The 19,967-nt window shown below is 42.8% G+C and overlaps 1 protein-coding gene across 4 annotated transcripts in view; it reads left to right on the top strand.

Moving 5' to 3' along the window:
• LOC146798496 (zinc finger FYVE domain-containing protein 1-like) overlaps positions 1-19,967 on the top strand; it is a 116,555-nt gene that overhangs the window by 33,122 nt on the left and 63,466 nt on the right. For all 4 annotated transcript variants that reach the window (XM_085625767.1, XM_085625766.1, XM_085625768.1 and 1 more), the window contains exon 3: positions 18,733-18,950. In XM_085625767.1, coding sequence (XP_085481893.1) covers positions 18,733-18,950 — 218 coding nt within the window. The remainder of the gene's footprint in view (positions 1-18,732; positions 18,951-19,967) is intronic.

The following is a 19,967-nucleotide window of genomic DNA, read 5'->3' on the forward strand; positions in this document are numbered from 1 at the left end:
GATATCTAAGCCAAAGCGAGACCAGGGGAGGTAGACGAGCCTTCCAGCTCATAGCCAAACTGCGTTTAGCAACAACCAGGGCCAAATTTATAAATGTATTCAGTGGTTTGTGTTTGGATGATCGTTTAGTGATCCATAGTAGGAAATGTTGCCCGTTCACTTGTAGTGTCATACCAGTGGCCTCTGTCAGTATTACAGCTATGTCTGTCCAATATGTAGTTGTTTTTGGGCATGACCATACCATATGCGTAAATGTGGCCACAGGGGTATCACAGCGCGGGCAGATGTCTGTAGCGCATGGGTGTACATTTTGGCTTTCCTATGTGGGGTTACATAAGTATGATGAAGGTAACTAAACTGTGTGTATTTAAGCCTTGCATTTATTGAGGTGTCTTTCGGGACTCCCAGACATTGTTCCCATTGCTTGTCTGTCAGTGTAATTGCTAAACTCTTCATCCCAATAAGCATGTAGTGCCGTCAGTGAGGGACTCTCATCTTGACGTATTGAGGTATAGAGCATTGTGATGACTCGTCTGGCAGTACCGTGTGTTAGGAGTGTTTGGAGAAGACTAGATACCTCTGGTTCCGCGCGTGTCTTTTTCCATACTTTTCACAATTGATTAGCCAATGAGGCATATAGAAATGAGCCCAGAGGTGTCCCATAATCGTCTACCAATTCATTAAATGTGTAAAAAAATGTTGTCAGTAAGCATGTCACCCCACGTGGTAAGTCCAGCGTTGGCCCAAATTGTCACCTCTGATCTGCGGCCTTGTGGTGAATTTCCCGGTAGCACCCAAAGGGGTAGTGCTGGAGCATGGGGGGGGGAGAGGGCTTTTCTTATGCAAATAATGATGCCAGCAAAAGCGTGCAATAGTCATCAGGAGATTGTCTGGCCTCTTGGTTTTATCTGATATTTAGATACTTACCTAACAACAGTAGATACATGTTGCCACATGTATGGTACCTTTCTGTTACTGCTTTTAACACAAGATTACCTTCAACTATTGCCTAGCCTATGTCTAAGGCCCCAATGTATTTCATACTATATTCAGGCAACACCCCTAGATTTTATACAGTCTATTATATAGTCTACTGTCTTTATTCCTAGCTTTTGGTTGTTTAATAATGTTCAACTCGGGAATAGTCAATCATTTCAAATCTTGATAGGATGACACTCCTTATATGTTTAATATATCCAGTCGTTCTCTAAGTCCCCATTGAGCTTACCAATACTAAATGAAGATTTAACCAATCAAAATAAAAAAATTAAACTATGCATAAGCAGCTAACCATGTCGGTTTTGTGATCGTGTAGACATTTTCTAATGGTTAATATGGTTCAATCATTGCCGTGGAGGAGCGTTTTCTCCTCCCGTCATTCCTGTTGGATATTTTTGGGGTGCTGGATAGGAGGGGGAGGGTGTCCCACCAGGATGAGATTGGAGGTATACATCTTTCATCTGGGTTCTCCTTTATGGTTTTGTATTTTCTTTGTTATCTTTTTTTTATTTTTATGGCAGTACTAGGAAAACAAGGTATGGTCGGCTACGAACATGTCTTTCTTTACCGAGACCACGGTATTTTCAGTTTGATAAGAATACAATGTCATTCTGTAAACCTGATCAAGGAGGTTCACTCATCACTACCCTTCTTACATCCTCTGCTGCTTCATCGATCTATAATACAGATAAGTGGACTCTAGTACCTAATTTCCCACAGTTTTTCAGTTGCAATGTTTTGAGCAAAACACTAGTTCCTACTCAGGAACCACATTGCTTTAAAATTAATCATGCTTAATCCACCCCAGAATATCAAGATAATTTCATTAAATGTGAAAGGCATCAGTCATCCGAATATGAAGAAGAAAAAAAAGGAAAATCATTGACTACATAACAAACTCAAAGGAGAAATAGTTCTCCTACTAGAAACCCAAATCGATTCTTCACACATCACTTTGATGCGAAAACAGCGATTTACTGACGTATCGTGCTCAGCTGCTGTTAGGAAGAAAGAAAAATGGAGTCTTGACCCTAATAGCTAGGAACTTGGATATAAACATGATCTCCAATTTATCAGACAAACCAGGAAGGTAGATTATATTCAAACTTTCTAAAAATGCAGAGTTCTTTTTGGTCAATGTATACGCTCCAACTGCAGATGAACCATCCTTTTGTAATGATATTTAGTCCCATCCAAAAGTGATCCCAGATTCCTTAACTAGTATCTTTGCAGGTGAATTTAATGTGCCCATGGATCCCACAATAGACAGAAATTCGCAGTTCTCATACTGTCCCAGCAAAAGCTATAAAGCACTTAAAAATCTATGCTCGTGATTCAATCGAGTTGACACATGGAGAACCCTAAACCCAGTGGAAAGGGACTATACCTTCTACTCCTTTCCACACAATTCATATTCCAGCATTGACTACCTGCTAATCTTGAGACATTCCATTAGAAATATCAACCATACAACTGTTGAACACAGGGTGATATTGGATCATTCGTGCATAATCATGTCCATTACGGACCCCTCTCCTGAGCCAAAACAAACCTAGTGGAGATTTAATGACCGGATACTTAAACACCATAATAATGTGCAGGCCATTGCAGAGACACTACAGAACTTCCTTGCAGACAATAAACTTGGTGAATCCTCTGAAATCATTAGATGGGTAGCCCTGAAGGCCACACTAAGAGGGATAGTTATCAACATTAGATCCAACATGCATAAAGATGCGAATAATAAGCTATTAGAACTGGAAAAACGAATCTCTGTTATAGAAAAAAACATCTTTAACAGAGATAATAATACCCTAAATAAGATTACCTGGAAAAATATGAATAAGATAAAATAATGAGTACAAGAGCAGGCATACTGATCAACGAACAAAAGAGTATTCATCTTTGCAAGTCTAACAAAGTAGGTAAAGGTTTAGCATCATACCTAAAAATTTTAAACTGGACAAATATGCTACTAAAGACAAGCAACGTGCTGTCCACACTAACCCCACTGAAATTGTGGAGGTCTTTCAAGATTTCTACCAAACCTTCTATAAAGGCAACATCACCCTTGAGCATAAGAAACGCATAGCTTACCTTAAGAACGCTAACTTGCCTAAACTTGCAGATGAAGAATTAGAAATGATCAGTGGACCAGTTACAAAAGAGGAAATAGCCAATGCTATTAGAAAACTAAAATCAAAAATGATGATGAGAATGCTTTAAAGAACTGTGTAGTGTACCCATTCAGGGGCCCAGACGGATACACTGCACTGTTCTGTAAAGCATTCTCATCATCAATCATCCCGCCTCCAGAGACCCTCTTTACTCACTTCGCCAACTCAGGGCGAGTTACAGCAACTCCTGCAGAAGCTATTATCACTGCTATCCCAAAAGAGAGGAAGGATACCCTACTCCCAAAAAACTACATACCAATTTCCTTGATTTATTTGCAAAATCTATGCCATGATAATCTCAACCAGACTCTAAAAATACATCTCTAAACTCATACACCCTTCTCAGGTTTGGTTTCTGAAAAAAGATTATCCAGTGATAATACACGTATACTATGCCATTTCCTAGGAAAGGAAAAGCTATCAAAGTCCAGAGTTGCAGTTATGCTTGATGCAGAAAAAGCGTTCGACAAAGTTGATTAGAACTACTTAAAACTGGTCCTGAAAAAGTTCAACCTAGGCGAGTTCCTCATTAGAATGATCATGTCACTATACTACAATCCGACGGCTGGAGTAAGAGTGGGAATATTTATATCAAATGAATTTCCCTTAGAACAAGGGACAAGACAAGGGTGCCCCCCATGAGCTCCTCTCTTTCTCTTAGCTCTAGAACACTTTCTACATCATCTCCGTGAGAATAAAGGTATATGAGGGGTTTAATTTGGTAACCAAAATATAGAGTTAGCTCCATACGCAGACGGTATTGTAATTGCCACCGAGGACGCCCCCTCCTCTATTACCTCACTGGTGACATCAATACAAGAATTTTCTGAGATATCAGGCTAAATCCTCAATGGAGACAAATCAGAGATTCAGCTCCTTAACAACATAGGAAACAAAGATATCTTGGAACTTGCATGGCAACCAGGATGCATCAAATATTTAGTAGTAGAATTCTCTAGGGACCTTACCACTACATTAAAATGTAACGAAGACTCATTACTCAAGAAGATCACTAACTCTCTAGATGGCTGGTCACCTAAAAACAACATCCTGGTGGGGTAGGGCTGAGACCCTAAGGATCCTAAGGATGATGGTAGCTCCTCTAGTCGATTACCTAATCAGTATGCAGTTTGGGGAGAGGATGTGGCCTTACGGCTAGAGCGGTCAACCTCGAAGCTGGGGAACCGGGTTCTAGACTCGGCAACGACGCTCAACATTCTGTGATTCTGGGCAAATCACTTAATCTCCCTATGCGTAACAAAAAAATGAATGTGTTGATCTGTAACGAAACTGGTGCTCATGTAAAGCGCTCTAATTCCTGATATCTTCGGGTCGAGTTCGCGCTATATAAAACTCTAAAAAACATTTTTTTTAAATTACAAAATACATTTTTTTAAAAATGCTCCTTATGTCCCTTTCAAAAGACTTTTTATCTACAATAGACAACATTTTCAATACATTTTTGTGGCAAGGCAAAAAACTGAGAATATCACTCAAAAAATGTAGCCTTGCGAAAGGTAACAGTGGAATAGGCCTTCCTAACTTTAGGAACTACCAGATGGCATATTTATTTAAACAGGGCACCAATTGGTTTCTTGAGGATGCAGACTATACACCTGTCTGAGTAAACCTAGAAAAATCAATCCTAAACAATAAAACTATCAGTGCATACCTAACAATGCATTATCCCTGCCTTACCCACTCCAGATGCATCATGGATAACACCAAAAGAGCCATCCTTGGGGTGGACTATCTCTTGAAAATAAAGATCCTTAACTCCAACCTGTCATGCATTTGGCTAAATCACAAAATTAAACTTGATAGTGAACCTGTACTATGGTTCAATTGGTCGGTAAAAAGAGTAAACTTGGTCAAAGACATTTTTGACAATGACGTCCCTCTTCACTTCTCCAGATTAGAATCCTGCTTCGGATTAGATAACCTGGACTTCTATAAATTCTTGAGACTAAGAATCAGATATCGAAATGCCCATCATTTAAAAATATCCCCTCACTCCTGACTCTCATCAAAGGCTTGTACAAAGCAGGACACATCGTGTCCAAGGTGTATAAGTTACTCATCCCCAAATCTCACAGAGCCAAAAGTCTCAACGAACAGAAATGTGAGGCGCAGCGCTCCAAAAGCAATATAACATTTGACAGGGACTGCATATATGGATCCATTTTCTCAAGTAAGATATCTCTGATCCTCTCTCAAACTAAACACATGATCAATAATAGATGCTACTGGACTCCAGAAGAACTCCATAAACCCCTGCCCAATGCTCATTCACCCGCATCACCCCCGTGTAGGATCACATTTCCAACACTTTTTTACATGCATTTTGACCACTGCATCGTGCATACCGTGAACTGAGTTGCCTAGGTGTGTGGATGAGTTTAGGTTGTCGATAGATGTTCATGACTGAGCACAATTGAGATCCCTGAAGTTGAGGTTGAAGGCAGAGCGAGTTTCTCACAGTGAGTGTGACTGGGTCATAAAGGTGTTCAGACGACATGTGCAGAGTTCACAGAGCGATGGTCACATATGTGCTACTTGTAATTACCATTTTATTTGAAAGTGTGTAAGAAGCAATCCGCATCAAAGGAAAAGAAAATGCTGAGTTTACGCGAGAGTACCCTACCTACAATGCCTGCTACTTCATAAACTACTCACAAACTCAACAAAAAGGTCCAATTTCTCCTACGTGGACTGGTGAGATTATACACCCAATTTACACAAAAGGGGCTAAAGAAAATCCTAAGAACTAATGACCCATAGCCCTTATAGATTCCATTATTAATGAACATGTAGCTCTCACAATCACAACCTACACTTATATCTAAGTTTTTATTTTAAATGTATTTGTTCATGTAATCAATATTTTATCATTTCAATACAATAAATTTGCACTTAACTTAAATAGAGAGAGAAATTAAGAGGAAGGAGATGATGTATGAGATATGAAGAGGAAAGATTACAGAAAGATGTGGAGAGGAAAACAATGTGAATGCTTAACAAAGTAAGACACTGCAAAGGGAAAGTGTTGTGAATGGGAAACATTTAGTCACTTTGAAGACCACTACCCATTCCACAGATCGTAGTAATGTTTAAATCACAGCCTCTGGCTTGACAATTTTTCTATTCTAATTATCCAGAAGAAAATCCTTGTTACTCATTTATCTAATACTGTTAGGCAAGCACTGGCAAAGCCAATACGCATGGTTTTTCTAAGTGTATATTCAATGCTGGGTGACTTGTCTGGATGCAATAACAGACAACTCACTGAAAGGCACCCAAATAGTGGTTAAGTCACACAAAGTTTGAAAAACAGAATTATAGTTCATGTGTTTGAAGACCCCCTTAAAATATGAACATTACTGTGTTTTTCTGTTAGTGGGTCTGTGGTTGGATGCTGTTGATTTTGCATACTTATATTTTATTGCCTTGTAGAATTTTTGTAGTACTTCATACCCCTGTATGAAAGGGCCTCCTTTTTATCTGGTCACCCCCACTTTTTGCCCTAGTACTGGTGCTTTTCGACTGAAAGTGCACTGGGTCCCTGCTAACCAGGCCCCAGTGCCAGTGCTCTTTTCTTAAAACAAGGTACATGCTCAATTGTTAAACCAATTGGCAAGGACTTTAGCGCCCCGTAAGTCTCTAGTAAATGATACCCCTGGTACCTAGGTCATGGCTACTAAAGAGGGTCCCTATGGGCTGCAGCATGTATTATGCCACCCCAAGGGACCCACATACAAATTGCATGCAGACTGCCATTGCAGGCTGTGTGAAATGGTGTAAACCATTTAGAAAATCCCCATACACCCTGTTTATGTAAGTCACCCCTACAGTAGGCCTTAAAGCCCTTAGGCAGGGTGCATTATGTGATGACTAATCTGCAAGAGCAGATATGTCCCTAAGATGTCTGGCTCTATTTCCACGACATTGCAAGTGTTCAGGAAGCCATCTTAAGTATATGTACTGGGCACTGGTCATCAAGAGTTACCCAGCTACATAATGGCTTCACTGAAAACAATGGTGTTTGGTATCAAACACCTTGTCTTGACAAATCCCTACTGATGCCTGTATTTGATCTGTCCTGACATGCACCCAGTGGGCACCTTAGAGGTGCCCCCTGAATCCTACTAGTTTCTTAGTGGGCTGGCTGACAGCCTGCCACTGCAGACAAGTTTCTGTCCTCCTGCAGGTGAGAGCCCACTCTCTTTGAAGTCAGAAACAATGCCTGCTCAGGAGAAAGATGTTCACACCTCCTCCAACAGGCCCCTACCGCCTTTGATAAAACACCCCAGCTTCCCCCAGACGTGGGAGATGCCACCCCTGCCCTGAGGCCCATTTGACACCAGGACAGGCGGTAAAATTAGCTAGTCCGAAGGCGTGTTTACTCTCCGGCTAGTCACGCCCCTAATGTGGGCTACCTGAAGTGAACAAGTTTCCACCATCTTGTTTTTAGTGGAACTAGGATATCTGTGTCAGGTTTATGCCGACTCCCAGGAAGTGGTCATATATGGGGTGCAGACACCCTTGGGTAAGTAGTACATTGGCTACACTCCCCTTGATACCCGTAAATTTTGTATTTAGATGGTCCCCTGCCACTAGGAACTCAGATTTATCTACTGGGAACAGAAGAAGGTCCAAGAAGAGCCGTAAATGCAAGAACTATGGACCTTCCCCGGGTTTGACGCAAAATCCTGCCTGCCTCCTCCTGCCCCGTCAGTTGCAAAGACCTGACTTATCCTGCAGTATACATCCTCCTAAAGCCTTGGAGGGCAGTCAGAATTTTGCCAACCAGTCAGCATCTGCCTTGTAGTGGAGGTGCCACTTCCCTACAGTCTGAAGGCACTGACCACATCTGTCTGGTACACTATTCTGCCGACCCCCAGGTCCACCAAGGAAGTAGCACTCCAAGAAGAGGTATTTGTGGCTCCAAGAAGTAAGCCCCATCTCCTCAGTGAGTCTTGAGCCGCTAGACCCTCCAAGAGCCTACCAGCACAAATACCCTGGGTACCGGAGCACTTGCAGCAGCCAAGGCTTGTTAAGTATCCAATCTAGACACCAACCCTCCAAGACCGACCTACTGACGAGGGACGTCTGCCTCACCGAGGCCAGCACTTAGAGTGGCCCTGGTATCCCTTTTGCCCCGCATCATTAGTTCGACCTATGAAGTGAGAGCCTCCAAAACAAGTGACTTGCTGGACAAAACACCACTGCACCCGAGCCCCACGGCCCAATTCCGAGCCAGCCGACGGTGCCTTTTTGCTCCAGAAACCCTCAAGAGCAAAGCCTCCCTTTTGGTTCTTCCGTACTTGTCCCAATTCCCCACTTGCAGCCTTTTTCTGTTACATGTCTCTCAGTTGACTTTAATGGGTAGCATTTGAGGCTACCATCTGTACCAGCACCTCAGCACCCAGGCACACCAGGGCAGGTAAATACGAACTGCTAGCGGTTTTGTGGACCTTGACCCCTAAGCACCTTAAGTCCAGAAGAGTTTTTAACTATACAGTGAATGTTTCTCACCTAGGATAACAATACTGCGTTTGAGGCTCCTGTCTCAAATCTGACAACTGTGGTTTTCTACTGTTTTTCTCGTGAAAATCTATGACGTCTACAGTACTTACCTGATTCCTTTGATCTTGGTGTCTATAAAAATATAAAATCTGTGAGAGAGTGAGAGTGAGAGAGTGAGAGTGAGAGAGTGAGAGTGAGTGTGAGTGTGAGACAGAGAGAGACAGACTCTCTACACACAACAAATGCTTCACACTACCCTCTGATAAGTCTAAACTGCTCGTCCACACTACCACAAAGACGCCAATAAGGGTTGTCTGGACTTTCAACATAGTGTACCCCATTTTGGTGCAATACATAAAAAGCCAGCTTCTTTCAGCCCAAATGTGGGGCGGTGAGGCACATTTTTGATTGGGTAGCACACTACGCTGTATGAAAAAAAAAGCGGTTGTCACAGTACTCTATTTGTTCTGATCCTGTGGGCAGGAAAGCATTTTAATGTCGTGTGCAAGGGACCAGAGAGGTTCTCTTATCTTGTCTTTGGGCACACCTGCTAGCGTTCTAATGGAGGAGGTGTTGTGAGAGAGACAAGCAAATTATGAATATGGCTAGGGCTAAAACCATTAGGCAACACCAGCCTAGCCCGTGGTGCTGTGTGGTGATTTGTGCATGTATACCAAGAAAAGCGGTGTAGCCAAAAAAGGCCCAGTATGTCAGATGAGTAAAATTATGGCAAATAGGCAATATTGGACGCTAGTAACATAAGCAATAACCATGCTCCTATTTTAAAGGAAGGGATACGGTCTGCTGCTGTACAACTACACCTCATGAACAAGAAATACATTGGAAGCTGAATCAAGCTTGCCAGCTATAGCAGAAACTACACAAACTTTAAAAGGCTTGCAAGGTCATAAAGGCCAAAAGTTTGAACAGGAGACAGTGTGATGGAAAGAAACTTACCCTTCTTCCATCGTTTCAGCTAAGACAGTAGCATGATGAGTAGCCCACTCCCACTTTTCCAGTTTAGACACAAAGACAGGTTCTCTCAGTGCAGCCATAGGCCAAAGAAAAGGCTACAATGAGGTGAGAAAAGTGGCGAAGGGGGTGAAGAGCAGCAGGGATTGGGGAATACAGTTGAACCAGCAGCAGTGAGTTGGAAAGAAAAAGCAATACACATTCAGGAAGAAAAGTAAAGACAGATGGAACTGCACCCCCTACAGCAGACGTCTCACAGCTGCAGACATGGAGCACAGTTAATGTAGCATGTAAAGCAGTCCACTCTTGTTTTTCCAAATGCCTCTAGGTCAGCAGAAGCACAAAGAGAAGTTCCATCAGTGCGATCAGTAGCTAAAGAAAACTTGTACTGGACTTCTGAAGAGGTAAGGAGGGCAGGGAGGAGCATCTCTTGGCAGGAGGCACAGTGGAGCCCCGGGAGAAGGAAAGCTGGGGGAGGAACCTGCAGCAGAGAAGGCAAAAGCGGACACCTGAGGGAAGAAAACAATACACATACATGAAAAACCGAAGACCGATACAATGTGGTTCCTAAAAACAGGCTTCTAGCATATTTGGCAACATAGAACAGTTTTTCTAAGCTGAGGATCAGCCCTCTCCCACTTTTTCAAATGGCCTAGAAGTTAAGAGAGGCACAAAGAATGATGTGTGTTGTAGTTGTGGTGGTTGGTATCAGTGTTTGATGTTGGAAGTATACATGTGGGTGCTTAAAATTATTTTGGGGATGGTCGATGGGCGTGTGTAGATATGTAATGGTTGGAATGTGGTCAGATATGATATTTTGTGGGTGGCTGAATGATACTAGGTATGTTGCCAAATGATGGTGGGTTGACTTGTATAGGAAAATGGTCATATTGGCATATAATAGTGGCTTTGTTGGAGTATGAAGATGATTTTGTCAACCTATGATGTTGGGTGATGTGTATATGTACCATGTTGGGTGCATTGGAATATAACTTTGAGTGTGTTGGAGTATGATGGGTGTATTGGCTTCTAATGTTTGTTTTGTGGACCTGTAAATATGGGTATATTGGTATGTAATTGCTGTTTTTGGTTTATCATATTGCTTCTACGGATGTATAGTGGGTGTATTGGTATCAGTTGGTGGTTCTGTGAATGTATGATGGTGCATGTGTAGACCTACATTGTTGCTTGTGTGAACATATGACAGTAGCTGAGTTGACGCATCACAGTGGGTTTGTTGGATTAAGACATTGGGTATGTTGGTGGGATGATGGTGTGAGTGTTGGCATATGCTGTAGGCCATGGGTAGCTATAATGGTTGGTGTGTTGGCGTAACATGTTGGCTGTGTGAATGTATTTGGTGGGTGTTTTGACTTAGAATGATAGTTGGGTGGATGTATGATGGCTGATAGGTTGGCGTATGATTGTCTTACACAAATGCCGAGGCACAACCAAAACTTAGTCCAACTCTGTGTATCAGGCTTTCGCCACCATAGAGGCCATTTGCCTTGAGAGCACCTCAACACACTTGAACCTTGAGAAATACTTCCCGACATATTGTAAGCTGTGGATGTGCATTCGCAAGTTGGCAGTTCTGCCGTAACTCTTTGTGCAATAAGGTTGGCGTATGATGTTGGTGGGTGAATGCCTTCTTGTGGTCTGTGTGCCGCTGTGCCTCGCCCCTGCAGTCCTTACATGTGGCCATCAAACACCCTTACAGTACCTTTATTTCGCTTCCGCCTCCCCTACATCTCTCTATGTGCTCTCACCTGTCAGTGGCCCCTCTGTATGTGTCTGGCCCACTGCAGCCCCTTTGTCCTATCCCTGCAACCTCTCCATGTGCCTGCCTTCCTCCATCCCACAGCTTTACTATGTACCATCGACCTTACCTGCATCTTTTCTTGGTGGCCTGTCCATCTGCCCCCACTCTGTGTGACCTGGTTCCACTGCAACCTCTATGTTCTGACCTGCCTGGTCATAGGTTTGTGCCCACTGCCTTGCCTCTGCAACCCCTCTGTGTATTCCCTTCCTTTCCTGCATGCCACTCTTTGTGTCCCTTCCCCCTGTAAAGTCCTTGTGTGCTGCCCTACAACAACTGTGACCTTCTATTTAATTATCTCTCCTTGCCGCTGTATGGCCCAGTCCGCTTGAAGTCCCTCCTTTTGCCTCGCCCCCTACCTATGTCCACCCATTCCCCTGTAGCCCCTCTGTATGTTCCCTTTTTTTCTCATTTGGGAACAACTCACAGAGGTGGGTGTCAGTTCTCCTGCTCCCCTCCTGTCTCTTTTCTATTTCCCTCTCCCTCAAGCAGGGTGAGGGGAAGGGGTAATTGTCCACCATTTGCCCTTTGGCAAGGCCACAGGACAATGAATCTTGGGAGAGGTGAGCGAATCGGGCATTCCCCCTCATGATTAACCCCTCCCACATACTTTAGCAATCCCATTGAGTTTTGGGGGCACCTACCATGGCAGCTTCAGGGTGCCTCCAGTTGAAGTTGAAATTGTGATGTGGTCTTGTGTAAGGTTGAAGGGCTTGGGTTGCATTTTTGGCTTCCTTGGGTTGGGTTGAAAATTAACTTCACCCACCCTTAGACAAAGCATGGTGAGAATGTTGTTGGCTCCACAGGTCCTGTTCTGGCCACGGGGGTGAATGCCTTTTTCTTTGATACATCTCAGGTCTCCCTGTAAGCCAGTTTCTGTTTTTTTCCCTCCCATTTTCCTTCCAGTGTTTGCAAACAATAGGAGGAAAAAACATTTTGGGTGTCTATTGCACACTCACTAATGTGCAATGACAGTGGGCTTCTGTTGTTGAGGCATAAACATTTTTCCGCTCACAACCTTTTGAAAAATAGACTTACTTAGACATGTGAATTGGATACTCATGTTTTATCTTCGATCTCCAAAACAGAACAGATGTTTACCAAACAAAAAAATGCATTGAATGACCGAAAGGTTGCTGTACCACAACCATAACCTTTTGCGTTTATTCAAATTCTGTGTCTCTCTCTCTCTCTCTCTCTCTCTCTCTGTCTCTCTGTATCGTCTGGCTTCACTATGAGTGACAGTGTTCTGCTCTTTCACAAGGAGCATATCGGCACACAAAGTAGTTTTGCTCAGTGCCAGTAACTACTGCGGCAGTGTGTGCTTTTTGAAACCAAAAACAATTTTTGCTTTTGCCAGTGGTTGTTATTATAGTGAGGGCCCAGCAGCTCCCACACCAGTAACGTTTTACAAAAACCATGCCTAAACAATTCACACATTGACAAATCTAAAAAGCTGACCACCAATTCCATACCTACTGGCTTTGCCAATGCTTGTTTATTTTTGTTTCCCAAAATCTTATTGAAATTGATTACACCGATTTTGCATTATGAATATCTTTTGGGAAATACTAGCATGCATCAACACATGTTACTAAATGATGCTGCAAAGAAATGGTTCCTAACCTTTTACAGTAGCAATCTGTTTTTATTCTGCTTTCATTTTTTTTATAAACATTTTATTTGGAAACAAAAGAATCATCTATCTTGCTTTCAAGCTTCTGCAAATATTTGCGTCAAATCAGAGACCATTCTGGGAGCATTATACATAGCCTCATATTATTAAACTTTGAACACGTATGTATACATTTTTATACTGGAACCACCGTCAGTAGTGCAGTCAGAGATTACAACTTTTACTTAGAGCGCTGACCCTAATAATAAAGGCTTTCAATTAATGAACCTGAAAAAAACAAGTTTGAAAAGCATTAACATATGGACAAAAATATTACCTTATCTGCAGACAGTGCCCTTCCCTGATCTTTAATGTGGTACTGCAAATTGGCAGCCAAAGGGTTTGTGCTGTAGGGGGTTGGGCCTACTTGTCCCAAGGACAAAATACACATGAAAACTTGTTGCCCTTGACCCCAAACAATATGTCCTGGGCGTCGGGCTATAGGAATTCCACATCCCTGATGTTTTGCTCTTCTACACATCATTGTGTTACATGCACCCTACTAAGGAGTGTACTGATCATGGGGGAATCCTGAGTTATGGTATGAATTGTGCATTGCATACTGTAACAGGCGTTTTGCTGAACCATAAATAACTTGTAACTATTATTCTAATGAATTAATTGGGTTTTTATGATGAACCACATTAACCTGCATGTAACCATTCTACTCTGTACATGGCTATCAGTCAAACTGAATGTCCTTTGGCCATACACAGCGACAATGGGTCATAGGACCTGCTTGACCTTACTCTTGGCTTCATTAGAATATGGTCTACCAGAATTTATGCAAGTTCATCCAACAGCACCATGATTATCAGTATATTAAGCTGTTTCCCTCCTATTTAACTCACCCAGATGTTTAACGGTTCTTCTCAAGCCTTGACCTAGACAACATAAAACTAAATCTGCTATAAATCTGCCAAATGTAGCGTAGATTCATCATATGGTTCCAAACTACTTAGCAGATGAACACATCAACACCCCCGTTTAAATCCCCCTTCTTTTAATCTACCTTCCCCTTTGATGGCCTCAATGAAATTGAGAAAACCTATAGTAGACTAAGGGCCTGATTCCGATCTCGCTGGGAAGGCCCTCCATATGACTCGGATCCGGAGTGCTTTCCTAGAGAATCGTGGTCCGGGAGTCCCATCGACCGATTCCGATGCATCCGTATAGTGACGGACTCGGTTCGCTCGGACTGCCATGGAACTCTATCGGAGCCTGTATACCGAATACGTACACAGGCTTCCATAGCAAAAAGGGGTGGGTGGGGAAAAGTGTGCACCCTGTTGCGGGCACCCCATAATGCCTGCCACACTGTGCATGCTTGGAAAGGGGTGGACCCATGGTTACCCCCGCGGGACCGATTCGTAGGACCCCGGGTGAAGGGGGGCCTGCTACAGCCCCCCGAAGTTCGATTGCCTCAGCCTTTTCATCTCGACACAACTGAGTCGATACGGCTGTCTGCATCGTGAATCGTACTCACTCGTTCGGAAGCTGGCTCCATTGCGCGGCACGATTCGGCTGCGAACGGCTGCGAACGAGTCAGACTGCCAAGATCAGGTTCAAAAACGATTTGGTCGATGAAGACAAGATCTTCGCATTGTACTTGGTCTTTCAGAACGGGGGACGATTCGGTCGGAAACATAAGCTCCGAATCCGATTTGCTTGTTCCGGAATCCGTCTGGAGGCCTTCCTAGCGAGACCGTAATCGGGCCCGAAGTCTCTGCCAAAATCTGTGCAGATCCATGAAACTGTGCCAACTTTATTTGTTAATCAAAAATTATTTACCTCTCCCATTTAACTCCCCACCCCCCACTGGATCAGTACAAAACCATAAATCCATGCATTGAGTGTAACATGCTGTCTGTCTGTCACATTTGATGTAGATTCATCAGACAGTGCAATATTTATAAGCAATTAAAACATTTTTGCCTCCCCCTTTTGCAAACCCCCCACCAACCCGCAATATGAAATCCATTCAGCTGTTTTGGACTGCTGGACCATAGCTCCATATGCTAAACCATTGCCAGCTTAGGTGCAGATCTATTCATGGGCACCTAGTTTAAAGGCAAATCAATAAAATTGTATCTCCAGTGGAAAGGGTGGCTGAATCATAACTACACAGTGGTGATTGCGTAGTAAAAAGACATACTGTGCATGCCTCATACCTCTCCACTCCACAAGGAAAAATTGGGGAAGAGTTCATTTATGTCCATTCACCCACAAAGGTTGTTATTATGTTGGTAATTTGTCTTGGGTGGCAACCTAATGCCTTGCAGATGCAGGTTTCAGACAGAGTTTCATTCTCAGCATCTCTGTCCAGAGTTGAAGAAAAGATCTGGAATGCCAAGGGAGATAGTCTGTTTTTGCCTTGTGTCAGCCCAATAGTGCTCCGGTTAGCCCTTTGCTCCTACCAATAGTTTGATCCCTTCTCTTAAGGAGAGCCCCCCCCCTTTAGCTGGGTTCTCACAAAATGAATCACAATTTTTGCTGCCCACCTGCTAGTGGGAGCAGAATTGAAGCTTATGCCTCAGTGTGCTGGGAGTTGGGTCCTTTGCTTTGTACGTACAGCAAACTCTACCTGATTGGATTCCTCCAGTACATTCACCCCTGCTCTTCAGATCCTCTCTTCCACAGGCGTGCAGAAATCCATATCCCTGCAGGTAGTTTCAGACACACCCGACACTGCAATGATAGTTCCCTTCATGAGCTTTTCTTCAACATTGCTTTAATGGGTTGCATGAGCACCAATATCTCAGAAGCACACACAAACATGATGCATTTTTCTTACCACACTAGCTTATTGGCTTGTATTAAAAATGTCCATACAAGGTGCTGTGAACGTCTAGATTATAATCCTGCAGGAAAACAATAAACATGTTTCAGTGATTCGCAGTCGCCGCATGCTTTTTTCTACTCTGTTGTAATCAGAATTGAACATCCTTCTGTGTCAAACCAGCTATGTACTGTTTAACCGTTGCTTTGCCCGTATTAATAAAACAAAAATAAATAATGATACAATTAATAGTATGATACGTTTCTAATGTGCATTGTCTTTAACTATGTACAAGAAACCTGTTTCATAGCAATGTAAATGATCAGTTTTACCATTACCCAGTCTGTGTACTGCTGTTCTATTAGGAAGATTGAAAAGCTGAGTCATTCCACTGAGTTTCCATCTGTAAACTTAGGATGCACACGGGCATTTGCTGAAGGTGCATAGCTCTCTCCCCTCCGCTATTGCTGTACGAGATTAATATGCTATAAATAGCCCCAAAATACGCCACTGGGGAAGATTCCTCCTGCTGCAAAATCAATGTAAAGCTGAAGCACTTTGTAGATCAGCAATTTTAGCTTTTGCGCACCGAGCAGTCCAGCCCCAGACAATGCAGGTGTACTTGAATATCTGATAGACACATCTAGCCAAAGATTCCTCAACTTTTGAATTCTCTCCAGGCACCAGTCTGAATCCAGGATTTGTTCAGCAGTACCTCTGTGATGTGTAGTCTGCAGGTGAATGGTGGGGGTAGCTGGGTTCTGAGAGCAGTAGCCTGTTACCTGTTTGTTATGTAGTGTTCTTTACAGAGGCGTGTCTTTAGCTCTTTCCTAAATTGTATTAATATTGGGACAGTTCTGATAAGGTACGGATATATCGTTCCAGATCCTCTGTGCATAGGTGGAGAGGGCCAGGCACCTTGTTTTTAAGTGAGCCTAGTAGACAGTGCAAGCTGTCTGGTTTTAAAATACCTATTGTACTCTTACCAAGAGCATACACTGGGCTTAAGCCTACTCATTGCTTACCATTGGTTAGCAACATTGTCACTCTAATTTGCTTGCTTCTTATTTGATGTCTTTCCTTGCCTGGGCCATACCATTTTTTTCTTGTGCCCTTCCACTGCTCACTTTTAGGGAACTACTTTTATTATTTTTGCTTGAGCACTCCTCGAGAGTGCATGTATTTTCCAACTGTTTTCCTCGTGCGCTGCAGTTCCCTTCTCCCACTCTGTGTTGCACTCTCATGTCCATCTGCTTTTCTCCCCTTCCGTGCTGCTCTCGCATGCCTTTTTGCTCAAGCATGTCACAAGTACATGCATTTTCTGACTTTCTTGCCTACTTCTTTCCCCCTTCCCGCTCAGTGTTGTTCTCTCTCGTCCATGTGCTTCTCTCCTGGGCTCCGTGTTGCTCTCTCTCGCACGTGCACTTCTGTAGTGTTTTCTCCCTCTTGTACTTATCTACCCACCCTCCAAGTGCTGCTTTCCATCTTTCTCCTTCCAACCTGTTCTCTTTTTCCACCCCGTATAACATCTGCTGTCCTTTTTTAATTTAATTAGCATTTTTTTACTAAAAAGTCTTCATCTTTTTTATTTACCGATCTTAGTTGCATCTGCCTATCTCAGCAAATAAAAAATTAAAATAAAATAAAAGGCACCTGCATCATTCCGCTGGTGTGCGCATGCGTTTTGACACATGCGTGCATTAGTGGAAAAAGGCAACCGCCATCGTGCCTTTTTTAAAAAATAAAAAACAATTCTAACAATGCTGCTTAGCATCTTTATGCTGCATAGCAGTGCCAAAATACAATAGCAAAGCCAATAGGTCCAGAGGGCAAGACCTTTTGACTTTGCCAATGCTTGTACTCTTTTGTTGTTCTCTGCCTCTATCTGATGGTGTTTTTGATGTGGGTCTACCGAAAAACACCAAAGATGTCCAGTTTGCCAGACAGGTGAGTAGGACCTTGATGGGCATGCTGGTTTGGAGGATAGTTCGAATTGAAAGGGGGGGGGGCAATGCAGTTCCATTCTTTTGAGGGTGGTTTTGTCATATTTCTCCAGACGCATGATGTGGCATGCTCCAGTGTGTAGGATACCTGGTGGTGGGAGGGACAGTATTAGATATTTCTACTTATTTTCCTTGAGCAGCAGCCCCAGGGCATCATTTCCCAGCCTGGAGTAAGAATAGTAAATAAGCCTCCTTAGCTGTTTTGAGAATATTACAGTATTCCCACATGTTCTAGGATTTGAGTTACAGTAGTAAATTTGCCTTCCCAGCACCAAAAAAGCTCTCTGCTTCCCTGAGGGTGCAAATGAAGGCAAGAAATGGGCTTGTACTTGGTGGAGAACAGGTTGATTGTGGTAATGATGTGACTACTTTTGGAATTGAAGCATTTTGCAGCTATTGCTGCAAGGAAATCTACAGAATGCGTGTGGTTAGGCTTCGACTGATCCCCTGATCTGGTCTTCATGTTAGTCGAAAATGCCTAAATATTGAAGGATAAGTGACAAAATAAAACTTGCTGTTTTAACCTTGTCATGGGTTTTTGACCTTACCAAATGTGTCTAGTCTTGATTACACAGAAGAAGGATGGTGTGGGTAATTCAACATGTCTAATCTCATAGTTGTATGTGGAACATTTTTAAAAGTCTGTTTATGTTTTGGACTAACTTTCACACCGTGGGATTTGGAGTTTACGATGGGTGCGTAGCACCTGGAAGAAGTATCTGGAGGTGAATGTCATACAAGCTTTTAAAATAAAACTAATAAGGATACTAAATGTTTTACAGGCAGCAAAACCCCAGGGACTGCTGAGATGCAGCTTCAGAAGAGGTTCCATGATCTGAATCTGACTGCTGATGCCTTCAGCTCCATGCGCTACGTCGGCACGCAGACAGTCGTCCCTCCCACTGATTTCTCCAAGCTGCAGGAGGTGGTGAAGCAGAATGTGAAGGACACCTCATCTCGCTCGCCCAGACCCCCAGCCATCGTTTATAGTGCTTTGAAGGTAGAAACAATCTGTGTTACTTGCATTTCAACCTGCTGCTGAGAACATAATTGGCTGTTGATGTCATCCTGCAGTCAAAGTTCCAGATGGACTTTGTTGTTCCTCCTTTTTTCTTGTTATCATTGTGAAACTCCACCCAATTCCATTTTGTTTTCACCTTGCACTGTGTACAAACAAATGAATGATGATTTGTAATTTGTACTAATCACAGAGTTGAATGGATGAATAAATAGCACAAGAGACCTGAGACTAGATACATCAAGTGATCATGACATAAAACCTATGTCGTACCGAGCAAGCCTCTTTGCCAGTTCTGCATACATGTATTAGGCTTTCTTCCCAGCATCTGTGTGGGGGTTAGAACCTATAAACCTATAACATGGCTGACCGGGGGGGGGGCACGACATAATGGTAATAAACCAGTTCTTCATAATGGGGAAGATTGTTATAATCTTGTCAAGTTCAAGAAACCCAACAATGGTGTGTTCTTAGGATGAAATTTCCAATGTTGAGTGATTATTTTGCAATACCCAGACAAACCGTTAATGATATGTGTTGCTTATCTTACATGTTTCTTTTGTTGCAATCGGTGTTACAACCTACCAGATTCCTTCTTCGCCTTTACTCTTTGAATTATTCTGTTCAAAAACTTACCTACAGACATTTTTGTCTTCATTTCCTCCAGTTTTCCATCAGTAAATTGTTTGGTGGATGAAAACCCCTAGTAGAATATGCTACAATTTGGTTCTGAACCAATCACAAGTTCTTTTATTCAACATCACCAGTCATTCCTTGCTAGAATTTTCCTATTAAGTGCATAGTACTTCTTTGCTGAACAGTAGAGTTGTGTGGTAAGCTGTGGTGCTCCATAGAAAGTCATGCTTTAGAACCTAACATTTGCCAGACGCATTTTTGATTGGGGGACATGGAGGGAATGGGATAGGGGGACCCTGAAGTTCCTTTTCTACACATATTCTATGCTGTATACTTTTCTCTGACCTAGCAGATCATTTTTAT

The sequence above is a fragment of the Triturus cristatus genome, chromosome 9 (genome assembly GCF_964204655.1).
Source record: "Triturus cristatus chromosome 9, aTriCri1.1, whole genome shotgun sequence".
Taxonomy (NCBI): domain Eukaryota; kingdom Metazoa; phylum Chordata; class Amphibia; order Caudata; family Salamandridae; genus Triturus; species Triturus cristatus.